Below are 14595 nucleotides of genomic sequence, written 5' to 3' on the forward strand. Positions count from 1 at the left end.
TCCGATTGGCTGATGGAATTCTATCAGCCAATCGGAATTCAAGGGACGCCATCTTGGATAACGTCATTTAAAGGAACCTTCATTCTTCAGTTGGACTTCGTTTGAAGAGGATGCTCCGCGTCAGATGTCTTAAAGATGGAGCCGCTCTGCGCCGGATGGATGAAGATAGAAGATGCCACCTGGATGAAGACTTCTGCCTGTCTGGAGGACCTCTTCTTCCCGGCTTGGATGAAGACTTCTGCCCGTCTGGAGGACCACTTCGCCCGGCTTCGTTGAGGACTTCGGTCCGGTTGGATGAAGACTTCTCAAGGTGGGGTGATCTTCAAGGGGTTAGTGTTAGGTTTTATTAAGGGGGCATTGGGTGGGTTTTAGAGTAGGGTTGGTTGTGTGGGTGGTGGGTTTTAAAGTTGAGGGGTTATTGTACTTTTTTTTTACAGATAAAAGAGCTGATTACTTTGGGGCAATGCACAGCAAAAGGCCCTTTTAAGGGCTATTTGTAATTTAGTATAGGGTAGGGCTTTTTATTATCTTGGGGGGCTTTTTTATTTTATTAGGGGGATTAGATTAGGTGTAATTAGTTTAAAAAACTTGTAATTATTTTATTATTTTCTGTAATTTAGTGTTTTTTGTTTCTTCGTACTAGATAATTGTTTAAATTGTATTTAATTGTATTTAGTTTAGGTAATTAATTTAATTATAGAGTAGTGTTAGGTGTAATTGTAACTTAGGTTAGGATTTATTTTACAGGTACATTTTAATTTATTTTAACTAGGTAGCTATTAAATAGTTAATAACTATTTAATAACTATTGTACCTAGTTAAAATAAATGCAAAGTTGCCTCTAAAATAAAAATAAACCCTAAACTAGCTACAATGTAACTATTAGTTATATAGTAGCTAGCTTATGGTTTATTTTATCGGTAAGTATTTAGTTTTAAATTGGAGTTATTTAGTGAATTGTAGTAATTTTATTTAGATGTATTTAAATTATATTTAAGTTAGGGAGGTTAGGGTTAGACTTAGATTTAGGGGTTCATACATTTAATATAGTTGTGGCGATATTGTGGGTGGCAGATTAGGGGTTAATAAATGTAGGTAGGTGTCGGCGATGTTAGGGACGGCAGATTAGGGGTTAATAAAATTTAACTAGTGTTTGCGATGCGGGAGGGTGGCGGTTTAGGAGTTAATATATTTATTATAGTGGCGGCGATGTCCGGTTCGGCAGATTAGGGGTTAAATATTTTATTTTAGTGTTTGCGATGTGGGGAGGGCCTTGGTTTAGGGGTTAATAGGTAGTTGATGGGTGTTAGTGTACTTTTTAGCACTTTAGTTAAGAGTTTTATACTACGGCGTTAGCCCATAAAACTCTTAACTACTGACTTTTAAATGCGGTATCAGTCTTGAAAGGAGAGGCTGTACCGCTCACTTTTTTAAAGACTCGTAAATACCAGCGTTATGCAAGTCCCATTGAAAACATAGGATACGCAATTCATGTAAGTGGATTTGCAGTATTTTCGAGTCTGACCAAAAAAGTGAGCGGTACACCTGTACCTTCAAGACTCGTAATACCAGCGTTAGGAAAAAAGCAGCGTTGGGACCTCTCAACGCTGCTTTTTAAGGCTAACGCACAACTCGTAATGTAGCCGAGTATTTCTAGTGCTAAGAGAAGGAGACATTTCCGGTCTATTGTGCTTATGTGCAAACATATAAAAAAAAAACATTTGGAGTGAGTGAGGGTGGTGCTTTTCTAATAATAAAATTATGTGTGTATCTGAAGATATTCTTCTAGATGAGAATAGATATAAAAATAATAATAATGTGAATATAAACCATGTTTAAGGCTATGATGCATCTATAGGTGTAATAGAATGTAAATAAAATTCTTGAAAAGTGATGCCCAAAATGGGTGTTTGTTGAATTTAATACCTACATGGGTTACAAAAATATGTATTCCTCCATGTGGTAATTTGTGTTAGACAGTGTCATGGTTACCTCAAATGGCATTTTAATTAGAAAAATAGGCTATATAGGAAAAAATAATCTTTTTTAAAATAAATAAAACAGTTTTATGTAATAAAAATGAGTAATTATTATATACTTTTATTTTTTTCTTTTAAATCTTAATTAGTGTATCCAAAGAACAGTTAATAGATTAAATCCTAATTCCAATATTAATTTGTATGTCAGAAATGACAATTGCTCATGTACAAATATGAAAAGCAGTTATTATTTTCATCCAACCCATACGGGTATACAGTATTGAGCAAGTAAATCCATTTGGTTTCAGCTTTTAGCAATTCATGTTCCAAATTGCCTCCTCTTATCCCAAGATTTATATGTTAGAGACCAAAGCATTTTCATTTATTAGTTTCACTGTGTAGTACTTTCAACTACATGGAATAAAGAGAGTGCTACAAGTGTATTCTTTTGCAATTGGTGGACTCTTTACCACCAACTGTTTGTGTAAATATATATATATACACATATATATACATATTTAGACATGTATATGTATGTATGTCTATGTTAAATCCCTTTGCCTGACTTTTTTTCTAACACCTAAGATCTCATTTCTTTGAGCCTTTAAAACTTTTTTGTGCAATATTTTGTTTTAATAATTTTTATTAGATGGTGTTATTATGAGTGTAACTGTATTGTGTAATGTATTTTTGAGGTGTTTTGTGATACTTTTTTGTTTTGCAAAACAGATAACTTCTGTTAACTTCAATTGTGCACAAGCGATCACGGGCGCGATCCGATAAACGGCGTAGGTTTCGGCGCAAGCGAGGGAACCCGCGCCGCCCGTAATTTCACCTAAAGTGCCGTAAGTCGGATAAACTAGCGATGTCCAGAAATAAGCGTAACTACAATTAAGTAGAGTCGCTAGTGACTTACGGCACTTTAGAAACTGCCGGTGCCTAAGAAAAGTAACAAAAATGTGAAATCTCCCGTAACTGTCTAACACGCCTCCCAAAAATAAGCCCGACACGTATACCCCTATATCCGCAATCCCCCCTCTCACTCCTAATAACAAATGTATTAACCCCTAGACCGACAACCCCCCACAACGCAATAAGCCTAATTATTAACCCCTAAACCGCCATAGCCCACACCGCAATAAATATATTCTAGTATTAACCCCTAAACCGCCATAGCCCACACCGCAATAAACCTATTCTAGTATTAACCCCTAAACCACCATAGCCCACATAGCCTATTAAATCTATTAACCCCTAATCTGCCGCCGCCAACGTCGCCGCCACTATAATAAAGTTATTAACCCCTAAACCTAAGTCTAACCCTAACACCCCCTAACTTAATTATTATTTAAATAAATCTAAATAATATTACTATAATTAACTAAAGTATTCCTATTTAAAACTAAATACTTACCTATAAAATAAACCCTAAGATAGCTACAATATAATTAATAATTACATTGTAGATATTTTAGGATTTATTTTTATTTTACAGGCAACTTTGTATTTATTTTAACTAGGTACAATAGCTATTAAATAGTTAATAACTATTTAATAGCTACCTAGTTAAAATAATTACAAATATACCTGTAAAATAAAACCTAACCTAAGTTACAATTACACCTAACACTACACTATCATTCAATTAATTAAATAAACTAACTACAATTAGCTAACATTAAATACAATTAAATTAAATAAACTATAGTACAAAACCCCCCCACTAAATGACAGAAAATAAAAAAAATTACAAGAAGTTTAAACTAATTACACCTAATCTAAGCCCCCTAATAAAATAAAAAAGCCCCCCAAAATAATAAAATGCCCTACCCTATACTAAATTACAAATAGCCCTTAAAAGGGCTTTTTGCAGGGCATTGCCCCAAAGTAATCAGCTCTTTTACCTGTAAAAAAATAAATACACCCCCCCTCAACATTACAACCCACCACCCACACACCCCTACTCTAAAACCCACCCAATCCCCCCTTAATAAAACCTAACACTACCCCCTTAAAGATCACCCTACCTTGAGCCGTCTTCACCCAGCCGGGCACAAGTGGTCATCCGATCCAATCGGGGCAGAAGAGGACATCCAGACCGGCAGAAGTCTTCATCCTATCCGTGCAGAAGAGGACATCCGGACCGGCAGACGTCTTCATCCAAGCGGCATCTTCTATCTTCTTCCATCCGACGAGGAGCGGCTTCATCTTGAAGACATCCAACGTGGAGCATCCTTCCAGTACGACGACTACTCAACAAATGACGGTTCCTTTAAATGACGTCATCCAAGATGGCGTCCCTCGAATTCCGATTGGCTGATAGGATTCTATCAGCCAATTGGAATTAAGGTAGGAAAAATACGATTGGCTGATTTAATCAGCCAATCGGATTGAAGTTCAATCCGATTGGCTGATTGAATCAGCCAATAGGATTGACCTCGCATTCTATTGGCTGATCCAATTAGGGTATGGAAAATGGCAAAGTGTTTGGGAAGGCCTCCAATGTATATATATATATATATATATATATACACAGTATTGTGCAAAAGTCTTAGGCTACCACTAGATTTGTTATTTTAACAATGGTATAATGACCATATAGAATTATTTATCAGTCTATTTATTAGAATACAACCAAAACATACAAGATATTTATATCCAGAATTAAAAAACAGAAAAAAAATCAGGAAAAAATGCTGGCAAGTATTTAGTGTGATCTCCTCTTACACATGAGCAATAGCAGGAACCTGGCTCTCATAAACCTAAATGGAATAGAACCCTATTTAATGTCATTATTAACACCTGTATTTGTCCTACTATTTCATATCAAAATGACTGCTGTGAAAATTGTCTATTACACTAGGTTTGGGCAAGACATGCTTAATCATTACATACACATGTGGTATGAGTTTAATTCATTAGAAGCTTGCTATTAAGACCAACGTTCAATCACATCATATATTCAAAATGGCAAAGATCACATCATTTAACAGACATAAAATCATACTTTTGCATTAGCAAGGTCCCTCTCAAAGGTAAATCGCAAACTGGATACTAAACATGTGGTATTCAAGCTGATATAAAGAAATTTGAAGTATAAGGAGAGTTCAGGGACAAAAAAAAGGACTGGGAGGCCAAAAAAAATTTCAAAATCTGATGAGAAGTTTCTCAGAGTTTCTTCTTTAAGAGACTGGAAGAAGTCCAACAAGGACCTGGTTCAGCATCTTGCAGCTGCATCAGGATGCCAAGTTGACCCTTCTACAGTCCGAAGAAGCTTGATCAGGAATGGTGTTTGTGGAAGGGAAGCCACCAAGAAACCACTTTTCCGGAAGGGTGAAAAAAGCTAAGATATGCTAAAGCTCACAAAGATTGGAATGAAGATTAGTGGGAAAGAGTATTATTGATAGACGAATCCCAATAGGCATTCTGAACTGTAACCTAGACAATCTCCAAACCTGCATAAATAGCTTTATAAGAGGCACAAAAATAGCCAGAATCACTAAATATAAATTCATTAGAAATGGGAAATTAGGAGGTATGGGAGCATCAAACCTTAGACATTACTTTCAAGCAGCTAGGTTAGCCCAAACTACCCTTCTTAATAAAATGGAGGATGAGATTAGATGGACCACACTAGAGTCAGACATACAACCCAAGAGCTAGCCCTGTGAGATCCAAAGCTTGCTCAAAGTCAAACACTTCATAAATCTCCAATCACAGACTATATGCTCAAAACTTGGTCTACACTCACCTCATCCCTAAAGCTACTCCCTAACAGATCGCTTAACACCCCTCTGATATTAATAACACCATAAGATCAGATTTCAACTATAAAAAAATGGGAAAAACAGAGGTCTATACAGGATTGCAGATGTAGTAGACAAAGGTAAAATAATGACATACACGCAATTACAGGACAAACTAACTCCTATCAAATTACACTGGTTTATCTACGTACAGCTATCCTCCACCATTAGGCCATTGGGCGCCGCCTCTGTGTTCTTCTTTTCTATCCTCCACCATATGTAACTACCTACTATCTGCGAAAGGCCATCCCTTTAAGAACCTAGAAACCATTTATAGTTCTTATTCCAGACCTAGAAAAAACATTACACAATTATAACAAATGATTCAATCCTCCTTACAAGTCACTAAAACGTCTCTACATATTAAATGGGAAGCTGACAGAAATTGATATTCCCAACTGGAATAATTTATTATACAATAAGTGCTGACATGTTGGAGAGTTGCCTTAAAACAAACTTTTGGTGGTACCTCACCCCGATCATCACCTTTCATAACACTAGACAGGGATCCAAACTCTGTTACAGAGATTGTGAACTTGAGGGCACGTATAAACACATGTGGTGGGACTGCTCTCATAATAAAGTAATTTGGAATAAATTATCAATTTTCTTAAGCACAATCCTATACAGTCCCATTCATCTGAGCCAAGCACTACTACATGAACGCCTACGGCAGTTCAACAAAATACATCAATCAATTTATCAAGATTTTATGCACTGCTACACATGTATAGCCCGACACTGGAGAGAAGGCGCTCCCACTTGGGACGAAATTCTACATAAAATCAGGCACTTTTACAACATGTCAGAAAAAGTAGCAATTATTCAAGACAATCAGGAAGCTTTTCATAAGATCTGGTTTTATTGGATCACTTATGATTCTATATAGTTTTGACATTACTACAATGACTCTTTATATATCCAGGCATCAATCAGTTACCTAGTACCACTTATAAGCTCCAGAACACTTCGCAAAGGTGTGTCTTGATCAGAAGGCATCTTTTCTTCCACACTTCCTCTTCTTTCTTCTTTACTTCCTTTTCGTCAATTTTCTTTTCCTATTCCTCTCTAAGTCAAGATCTTCATACTTTATTTGATTGTGAAGGGATGAGACTCTGTCCTTGTCCCTCTCAGACAACCAGGGCATGATGTCAGATGAGATTCACTGTAATTGTTAAGCTTAGAGTCCTTGAATAATACAAATCTATTATAGGATTTTGCAGATATCCATGTTCTGGAATCTCTTTAAACAGTATGGAAAATGCTTGTAACTGGATGACGTATTTAATTGTCTAATATTATGCCATAATGTTTCGAAGAATTTCTTGTCTCTTTTTATGTCGAAAACATATTTCAATAAAAATGTATTTAATCGAAAAATGAAATCCTTTAGCCAATATAAATCACATTACGCTGCTTCCTGTGTATAGCATCTTACAGTCGACTATATTTTCATATGCATGTGTTTTCTATTAGGATTATAAGTATTTTGAGTGTTTTAATAAAAGGTTGTCACCTAACTGGCGAAAAAAACTGTGAGATCTGCAGTGCAAAAATCTTTACAGAATTGCACTGGGATTTAAGAGACAATTTCATATATGCCCATGTTCAGCCCATTTTTCTCAAAAACAACAATTACGCTTTCGGCTAGATTTAGAGTTTTGTCGGTAAAGACCTGCGTAGCTAACGCTGCTTTTTTCCCAACGCACCCTTCCAACAACGCTGGTATTTAGAGTTGTCTAAGGGGCTGCGTTAGGCTAAAAAAAGGGTGCGTTGAGCCTAATGTAGCTCCACTTCAACCCTCAATACCAGCGTTGCTTATGGTAGCGGTAAGCTGGAAAAAACGTGCTCGTGCACGATATCCCCATAGGATACCTCGAAAAAAGCAGCATTCAGCTCCTATGGGGAAACACTCTCTAATTCTGCATCTAACACCCTAACATGTACCCCGAGTCTAAACACCCCTAACCTTACACTTATTAACCCCTAATCTGCCGCCCCCGCTATCGCTGACACCTGCATTATATTATTAACCCCTAATCTGCTGCTCCGGACACCGCCGCAACCTACATTATCCCTATGAACCCCTAATCTGCTGCCCCTAACACCGCGGACCCCTATATTATATTTATTAACCCCTAATCTGCCCCCCCAACGTCGCCGCTACCTTACCTACACTTATTAACCCCTAATCTGCCGACCGGACCTCGCCGCCACTATAATAAATGTATTAACCCCTAAACCGCCGAACTCCCGCCTCGCAAACACTAGAATAAATAGTATTAACCCCTAATCTGCCCTCCCTAACATCGCCACCTGATCGGAACAGACAATAGAATGCGAGTTCAATACAATCGGATTGAACTTCAATCTGATTGGCTGATTGCATCAGCCAATCAGATTTTTTCTACCTTAATTCCGATTGGCTGATAGAATTCTATCAGCCAATTGGAATTGAAGGGACGCCATCTTGGATGACGTCCCTTAAAAGAACCTTCATTCGTCGGGAAGTCGTCAGTTGAAGAGGATGGCTCCGCATCGGCTTAGTTGAAGATGGCTCCGCTCCGGATGGATGAAGATTGAAGACGCCGCCTGGATGAACACTTCTACCGGATGGAGGACCTCTTCTTTGCCACTTGGATGAAGACTTCTACCGATCAAGGACCTCCTCTGCGCACCTTGGATGAAGAATTTGGCTCGGCTGGGTGAAGACAACTCAAGGTAAGGAGATCTTCAGGGGGTTAGCGATAGGTTTTTTTAAGGGGGGTTTGGGTGGGTTAGAGTAGGGGTATGTGGGTAGTGGGTTGTAATGTTGGGGGGGGGTATTGTATTTTTATTTTCAGGTAAAAGAGCTGATTACTTTGGGGCAATGCCCCGCAAAAAGCCCTTTTAAGGGCTGGTAAAAGAGCTGATTACTTTTGTAGTTTAGAATAGGGTAGGGAATTTTTTATTTTGGGGGGCTTTTTAATTTTATTAGGGGGCTTAGATTAGGTGTAATTAGTTTAAACTTCTTGTAATTCTTTTTTATTTTTTGTAATTTAGTGTTTGTTTGTTTTTTGTATTATAGAATAGTTTATTTTATTGTATTTTATTTTAGGTAATTGTAGGTAATTTATTTAATTAATTTATTGATAGTGCAGTGTTAGGTGTATTTGTAACTTAGGTTAGGATTTATTTTACAGGTAATTTTGTACTTATTTTAACTAGGTAGCTATTAAATAGTTATTAACTATTTAATAGCTATTGTACCTAGTTAAAATAAATACAAAGTTGCCTGTAAAATAAATATAAATCCTAAAATAGCTACAATGTAATTATTAATTATATTGTAGCTATATTAGGGTTTATTTTCTAGGTAAGTATTTAGTTTTAAATAGGATTATTTTAGTTATTTTTAGGAATATTATTTCGTTTAATTTAAATTATATTTATGTTAGGGGGGTGTTAGGGTTAGACTTAGGTTTAGGGGTTAATAAATTTATTATAGTAGCGGCGACATTGCGGGCGAGAGATTAGGGGTTAATAATTGTAGGTAGGTGGCGGCGATGTTAGGGAGGGCAGATTAGGGGTTAATACTATTTATTCTAGTGTTTGCAAGGCGGGAGTGCTGTGGTTTATTGGTTAATACATTTATTATAGTGGCGGCGAGGTCCGGTCGGCAGATTAGGGGTTAATAAGTGTAGGTAAGGTAGCGGCGATATTGGGGGGGGCAGATTAGGGGTTAATAAATATAATATAGGGGTCGGCGATGTTAGGGGCAGCAGATTAGGGGTTCATAGGTATAATGTAGGTGGCGGCAGTGTCCGGTCGGCAGATTAGGGGTTAAAAAAAATTATTATAGTGGCGGCGATGTGGGGGGGGCCTCGGTTTAGGGGTACATAGGTAGTTTATGGGTGTTAGTGTACTTTGTAGCACAGTAGTTAAGAGCTTTATATTCACGCGTTAGCCCATAAAGCTCTTAACTACTGACTTTTTTTGGCGGTAGGAGTCTTGTCGGTAGAGGGTCTACAGCTCACTTCTCCCAAGACTCCAAATACCAGCGTTAGGCAGATCCCATTGAAAAGATAGGATACGCAATTGGCGTAAGGGGATCTGCGGTAGCCTGGAATCGCGGTAGGGAAGTGAGCGTTAGACCCTTTCCTGCCTGACTCTAAATACCAGCGGGCGGCCAAAAGCAGAGTTAGGACCCCTTAATGCTGCTTTTGACGGCTAACGCCAAACTCTAAATCTAGGCGTTTGTATTTTGTATTTATAAGTATGAATTTCTATAGGTTTTTTTGCACATCCAGTGTACTTAAAATTACGATTTACACTAGCGTGGTCACATATAAAAGACCATTATTGAGTTTAATGTCCATTTAAAGTCCAGCCCAAGGGGTAAATTTATCATATGTCCGCCCGACATCACTAAATGACGACAGCATACGCTGACTGCATTTAACATTCCACAAGCATTTCTGCTACGCCTACCTACATGCTTTTCAATAAAGGATATTAAGAGAGCAAAGTAAATCGAAAAACTTTCTTAAAATTGTATGCTTTTCCTGAATCATGAAAGAAAAAATGGATCTCGTGTTCCTTTATGCTTTAGTTTCTGTCAGAAATTGATGAAAGCTTCAAATTTAATTTATGTTATTGTCACATAAGCTCTTTCAATGATGGTATTTATACCAAATCAGTCATTTCCCTTCACTATCTTCCCCATCTTTTAAAAAAATATATTTAGCAGGAGAGAAATTGCATTCTGAGAAATTATTAAAAAAATATATATATAAAAAAGGTAAATATTTTCTCTACAGAACCCATCTGAGGGTATTTTTGTAAAAATGTAACATTGTGCTGATTTTCAGACTCCTAACCAAGCCCCACATTTTTAGATGTTTACTAATGTATACAGATTGTTATTTGTCTAATCATTTTCATATGCAGGGGCGGGGAGTGTATGCTCTTCATGCTTTCTCAGCCCTTTTCAGTTGGTGTCCCAGCCTAACCTCTTCAACAGAGCTAAACTGGGAGCTTCTAAGTAATTTATTAAAAGGTTTTATAGTGGCTTTTTATATCTGCATCTGTGCATATTCTTCTTTATAGTAGTGTCTATTACATGCAGTTATGTGAAAATTGTTGTACACTGTCCCTTTAAAACAGAGCATTGGAGTTAAAGTTAACACCCCTGATGTGGTCGCATTTCACAGAACAATTCATCAGATGAGGGCTTCAAAATGTGTATTGTTCTACATCCTATTTACTCTTTTACCTTTTTCTGTATTGCATGCATAAAAGATATGTTTTGTGTCCTAAAATATGTTATAATAATTACATGCGCTTTCATATTAAATAGCAATATCTACACATGTATTATTTTTTCCATCTGCTACTCATGCTTAACTTAATATTTAAATCAATAGTGTTATCAGACCAAGTTTATTGACTGTTTAACATGACATGATGTCACAGTAAGGTTTGCTATTAACTGACAGATGTGCCAGGAGGTGCAGTGAGAGAAAAGCTGATAAAAGTCATAAATTTGTGAGAACAATGGATGCACTTGCCATTAGCCCCAAATAGCTTTTTTAAAGTGTCCACCCACCACATTCCCAGAGATAATTTAGTAGTGAGTAAAACACATTGTACTGTAATATAAGATAAAATATGTATACATAGAGCTGTATAGAAACCTGCACCACAAGGGCTCCAAAGCTGCAATCACAGCTTGATAAATTTAGCCCTTATAGGGTCAGATTACGAGTGGCGCCCTAACAGTTGCACGCATATGATATCGGGTTTATCGCTGCTGTTTGCGCGCGCTAGAAGCAGCCCGTGTATTACACCCTACCAGAAGCCCCTAACCTAATAAACCCTAATCCGCCATCCCCCCACATCGCAAACGATGTAAAAAAACTATTAACCACTAAACCGTCATCCCCCCACATCGCAAATTATCTAAATAATCTATTAACCCCTAAACTGCCATCCCCCGACAACGCAAAGTAATAAACTAACAACTAAACACCCTAACCTTACACCTCCTAACATAACCCCAATTAAATTAAATTAAATATATACTAACTACCTTAAACTAAATAAAAACTTACCTGTAACATTAATTTAAAACTACAAAAGGGCTTTAAGGGCTATTGGTAGTTTATTTTTAGAAAAGGGTTTTTTTTTGGGGTGGCTTTTTTTTTGTAATTGTAGGTTTTTTATTTTTTATAAATGTTAGGTTTATTTTTTGTAATGTAGGTTTTAAATTTTTTGTAATGAATGTTTTTTTATTTTTGGTAATGTAAGTTGTTGTTTTTTTAAGTAATGTTAGGTGTTTTTTATTATAAGCTTAGGTTTTAATTTAATTTTACAGGTAAGTTTTTATTTATTTTAAGGTAGTTAGTATAGTTTTTATTTAATTTCTGTGTATTTTAATTGGGGTTATGTTAGGGGGTGTTAGGTTAGGGGGTTTAGATGTTAGTTTATAACTTTGCGCTGTGGGGGATTGCGGTTTAGGGGTTTATATATTATTTATGTAGTTTGCATTGTGGGGGGTGGCGGTTTAGGGGTTAATAGTTTTAATTAGGGTTGGCGATGTGGGGGGATGGTGTTTTAGGGTTTAATAGTATAGTTTATGGATGTAAGTGTATTTTGTAGGGTATTTTTGTTGTGTTTTGTGCAACTTTTTAGTTTAGGAAACCAGTTTACCAGAGCTCTTAGATTGCGGTAAGGATTGAGGCGGAAAAGGCGATTGCACTAGCGCAATTAAGATTTCTCCCAACTTGTAATATCAGCGGGAGAAAAATGTATTGCGACATCGCGATTGTGCTAGTGCAAAATACATTGGGCCTCACTTGTAATCTGGCGCAAAGTATTTTGTGGTTATATCACCAGTGGCAGTTCTATGGGGTTGCTGGGGGGTTGTATAAACCCCCACACACGTGTAGCATCCCAGTTGCGCTACAAAGGCTCCATATATTATGTGTGCTGTGCCGTTCAACTTTCACTTCTGTTAGCCCTCCCAATTAGCCCCCCAAATATTGAGCTCTAGAACCACTGCATATCATATTAAAACCTGTACTGTAGTGTAGTTGGTTTCTAGTTACTGGCGCACATCTTCATATTTACTATTCACAGACATCACAAATGACAACCATTATAACATGAAACTATAAAAGAGAGCAATCTGATATATAAGATAATGTATCACTTGGAACAAGATTGTAGATCCTAAATGCTTTGGAGCAGGGTCCTCTAGTATTAATTAGTTTTAGCCTATTTTATCTATTTTTATATTATATTTTCACACTCACATAATATCAGTGCAGGCAGTGGCAGGTCAACGTTTTTTTATTAAGCTGGGCCCCCACCCTTGGGGGCCCAGTCGCAATTGCGACCTCTGCACCCCCTGTAGTTTCACCCCTGTCGCTGCACTTAGGTTCTGTGCCATGTATGACGGCATCAGAACGAGGCTCCCATTGGAGCCTATCGAAGCATGCTCTCGTGAGCACAAAGTTTCCATGCAATGCGAACGCGAGCTCGCATTCGCATTGCGGGTCATTTATAATACCAGCGCACAATTGCATGTGCTAGTATTACGAGTGGAGTGCAAATATTGCGCTCATGAAAGCGCAATTTTGCACTCCACTCATAATCTGACCCTATATGATTTAAATTTTATTGGTTATTACTGAGGGCTTTGCTATTGCCTTGGGTAACATTTACTCTGAACTAAAACTGATTATTTGTAACATTGAAGCTGAAGCGCTAGGAGAAACATGAAAATATTATCAGAGATTAGATAATAGACTCAGTTAAGAAATTCCATGCATCATAAATTCTATTGTACTATTGTACTATGCACAAACATATACCTGATAAACTGCTAAGTTCTTGTTACAACTCATCTATAACCTCTATATAATTTGTAAAACCGTCAACATAAAAAAAAAATGGGTCAAAGGAAGAAATTAGATCCCTGTATAGTTAATAAATCATTAGGCTCACCAAGATCACTGACTCAAAATAGCACCGTCAGAATGATAAAAAAAAGCTATTGAACATTATTTTATTTTTATTTTCCCTATAAAGACCACTGCAATACACACAAGTTGTGCAGCATTACTTAATGCATAATATTTCACAATTAACATCATTTCATTAAATAAAGACAAAGTTCATATGAAATATAGCAAACAAAAGATTATATCCCCATGATGTTTGTTAATAATCTGCATATATATTAAATTAAACAGTCACCTCTTTAACAGAATGGCTGATATAGGTTTCTGCTTTCTATGGGATACATTATTATTGTTACCTTGTACTTGTCGAAACCAGCAAGTTGATCAGCAGTAACATATTGCTTGCTAAACATGATGATGTTTTTTTAACACAACTATTCTCTTCCCCAACGAGTCTGCTGAGTTCTCCCTCTCCTCGGCAGGCACAGGTTCTGTATCTAAGCAGCAAGCTTGGTTACATTAGACAGTGTGTGTGCATGTATGTCCCTCTGAGCTCTGCTATCTTATCTGCTAAGAACAGAGCTTTGTAATTACTCACCAAGATAGGTGCTTTTAAAATATAGGTACTGCCTTGCAATTTATTGTATGCATGCAATATAAAGCACATGACAGGCGGCTCTAAAGATAAAAAGAATAGCATAGAAATATTATTATTTTTTTATTATTATTTTTTTTAAATCAAAGTTTTTTATTAAGGTATTTGGCGATACATAATGTAAAACAAAACATTGTGTAAATCAACTCAGTAACATAACATGCCTATAAAGTAGAGAAGAAGAGAAAAAGTGCAATACCAGAACCCCC

At 36.9% G+C, this 14595-nt stretch overlaps 1 protein-coding gene across 1 annotated transcript in view; it reads right to left on the reverse strand.

Moving 5' to 3' along the window:
• LOC128661646 (ethanolaminephosphotransferase 1-like) overlaps positions 1 to 14144 on the reverse strand; it is a 189672-nt gene extending 175528 nt beyond the window's left edge. Inside the window, exon 1 of the mRNA XM_053715877.1 lies at positions 14088 to 14144. Within this exon, the coding sequence (XP_053571852.1) occupies positions 14088 to 14144 (57 nt within the window). The remainder of the gene's footprint in view (positions 1 to 14087) is intronic.
• Positions 14145 to 14595: the final 451 nt, after the last annotated feature.

This window comes from Bombina bombina, chromosome 5 (assembly GCF_027579735.1).
Source record: "Bombina bombina isolate aBomBom1 chromosome 5, aBomBom1.pri, whole genome shotgun sequence".
Classification (NCBI taxonomy): Eukaryota; Metazoa; Chordata; class Amphibia; order Anura; family Bombinatoridae; genus Bombina; species Bombina bombina.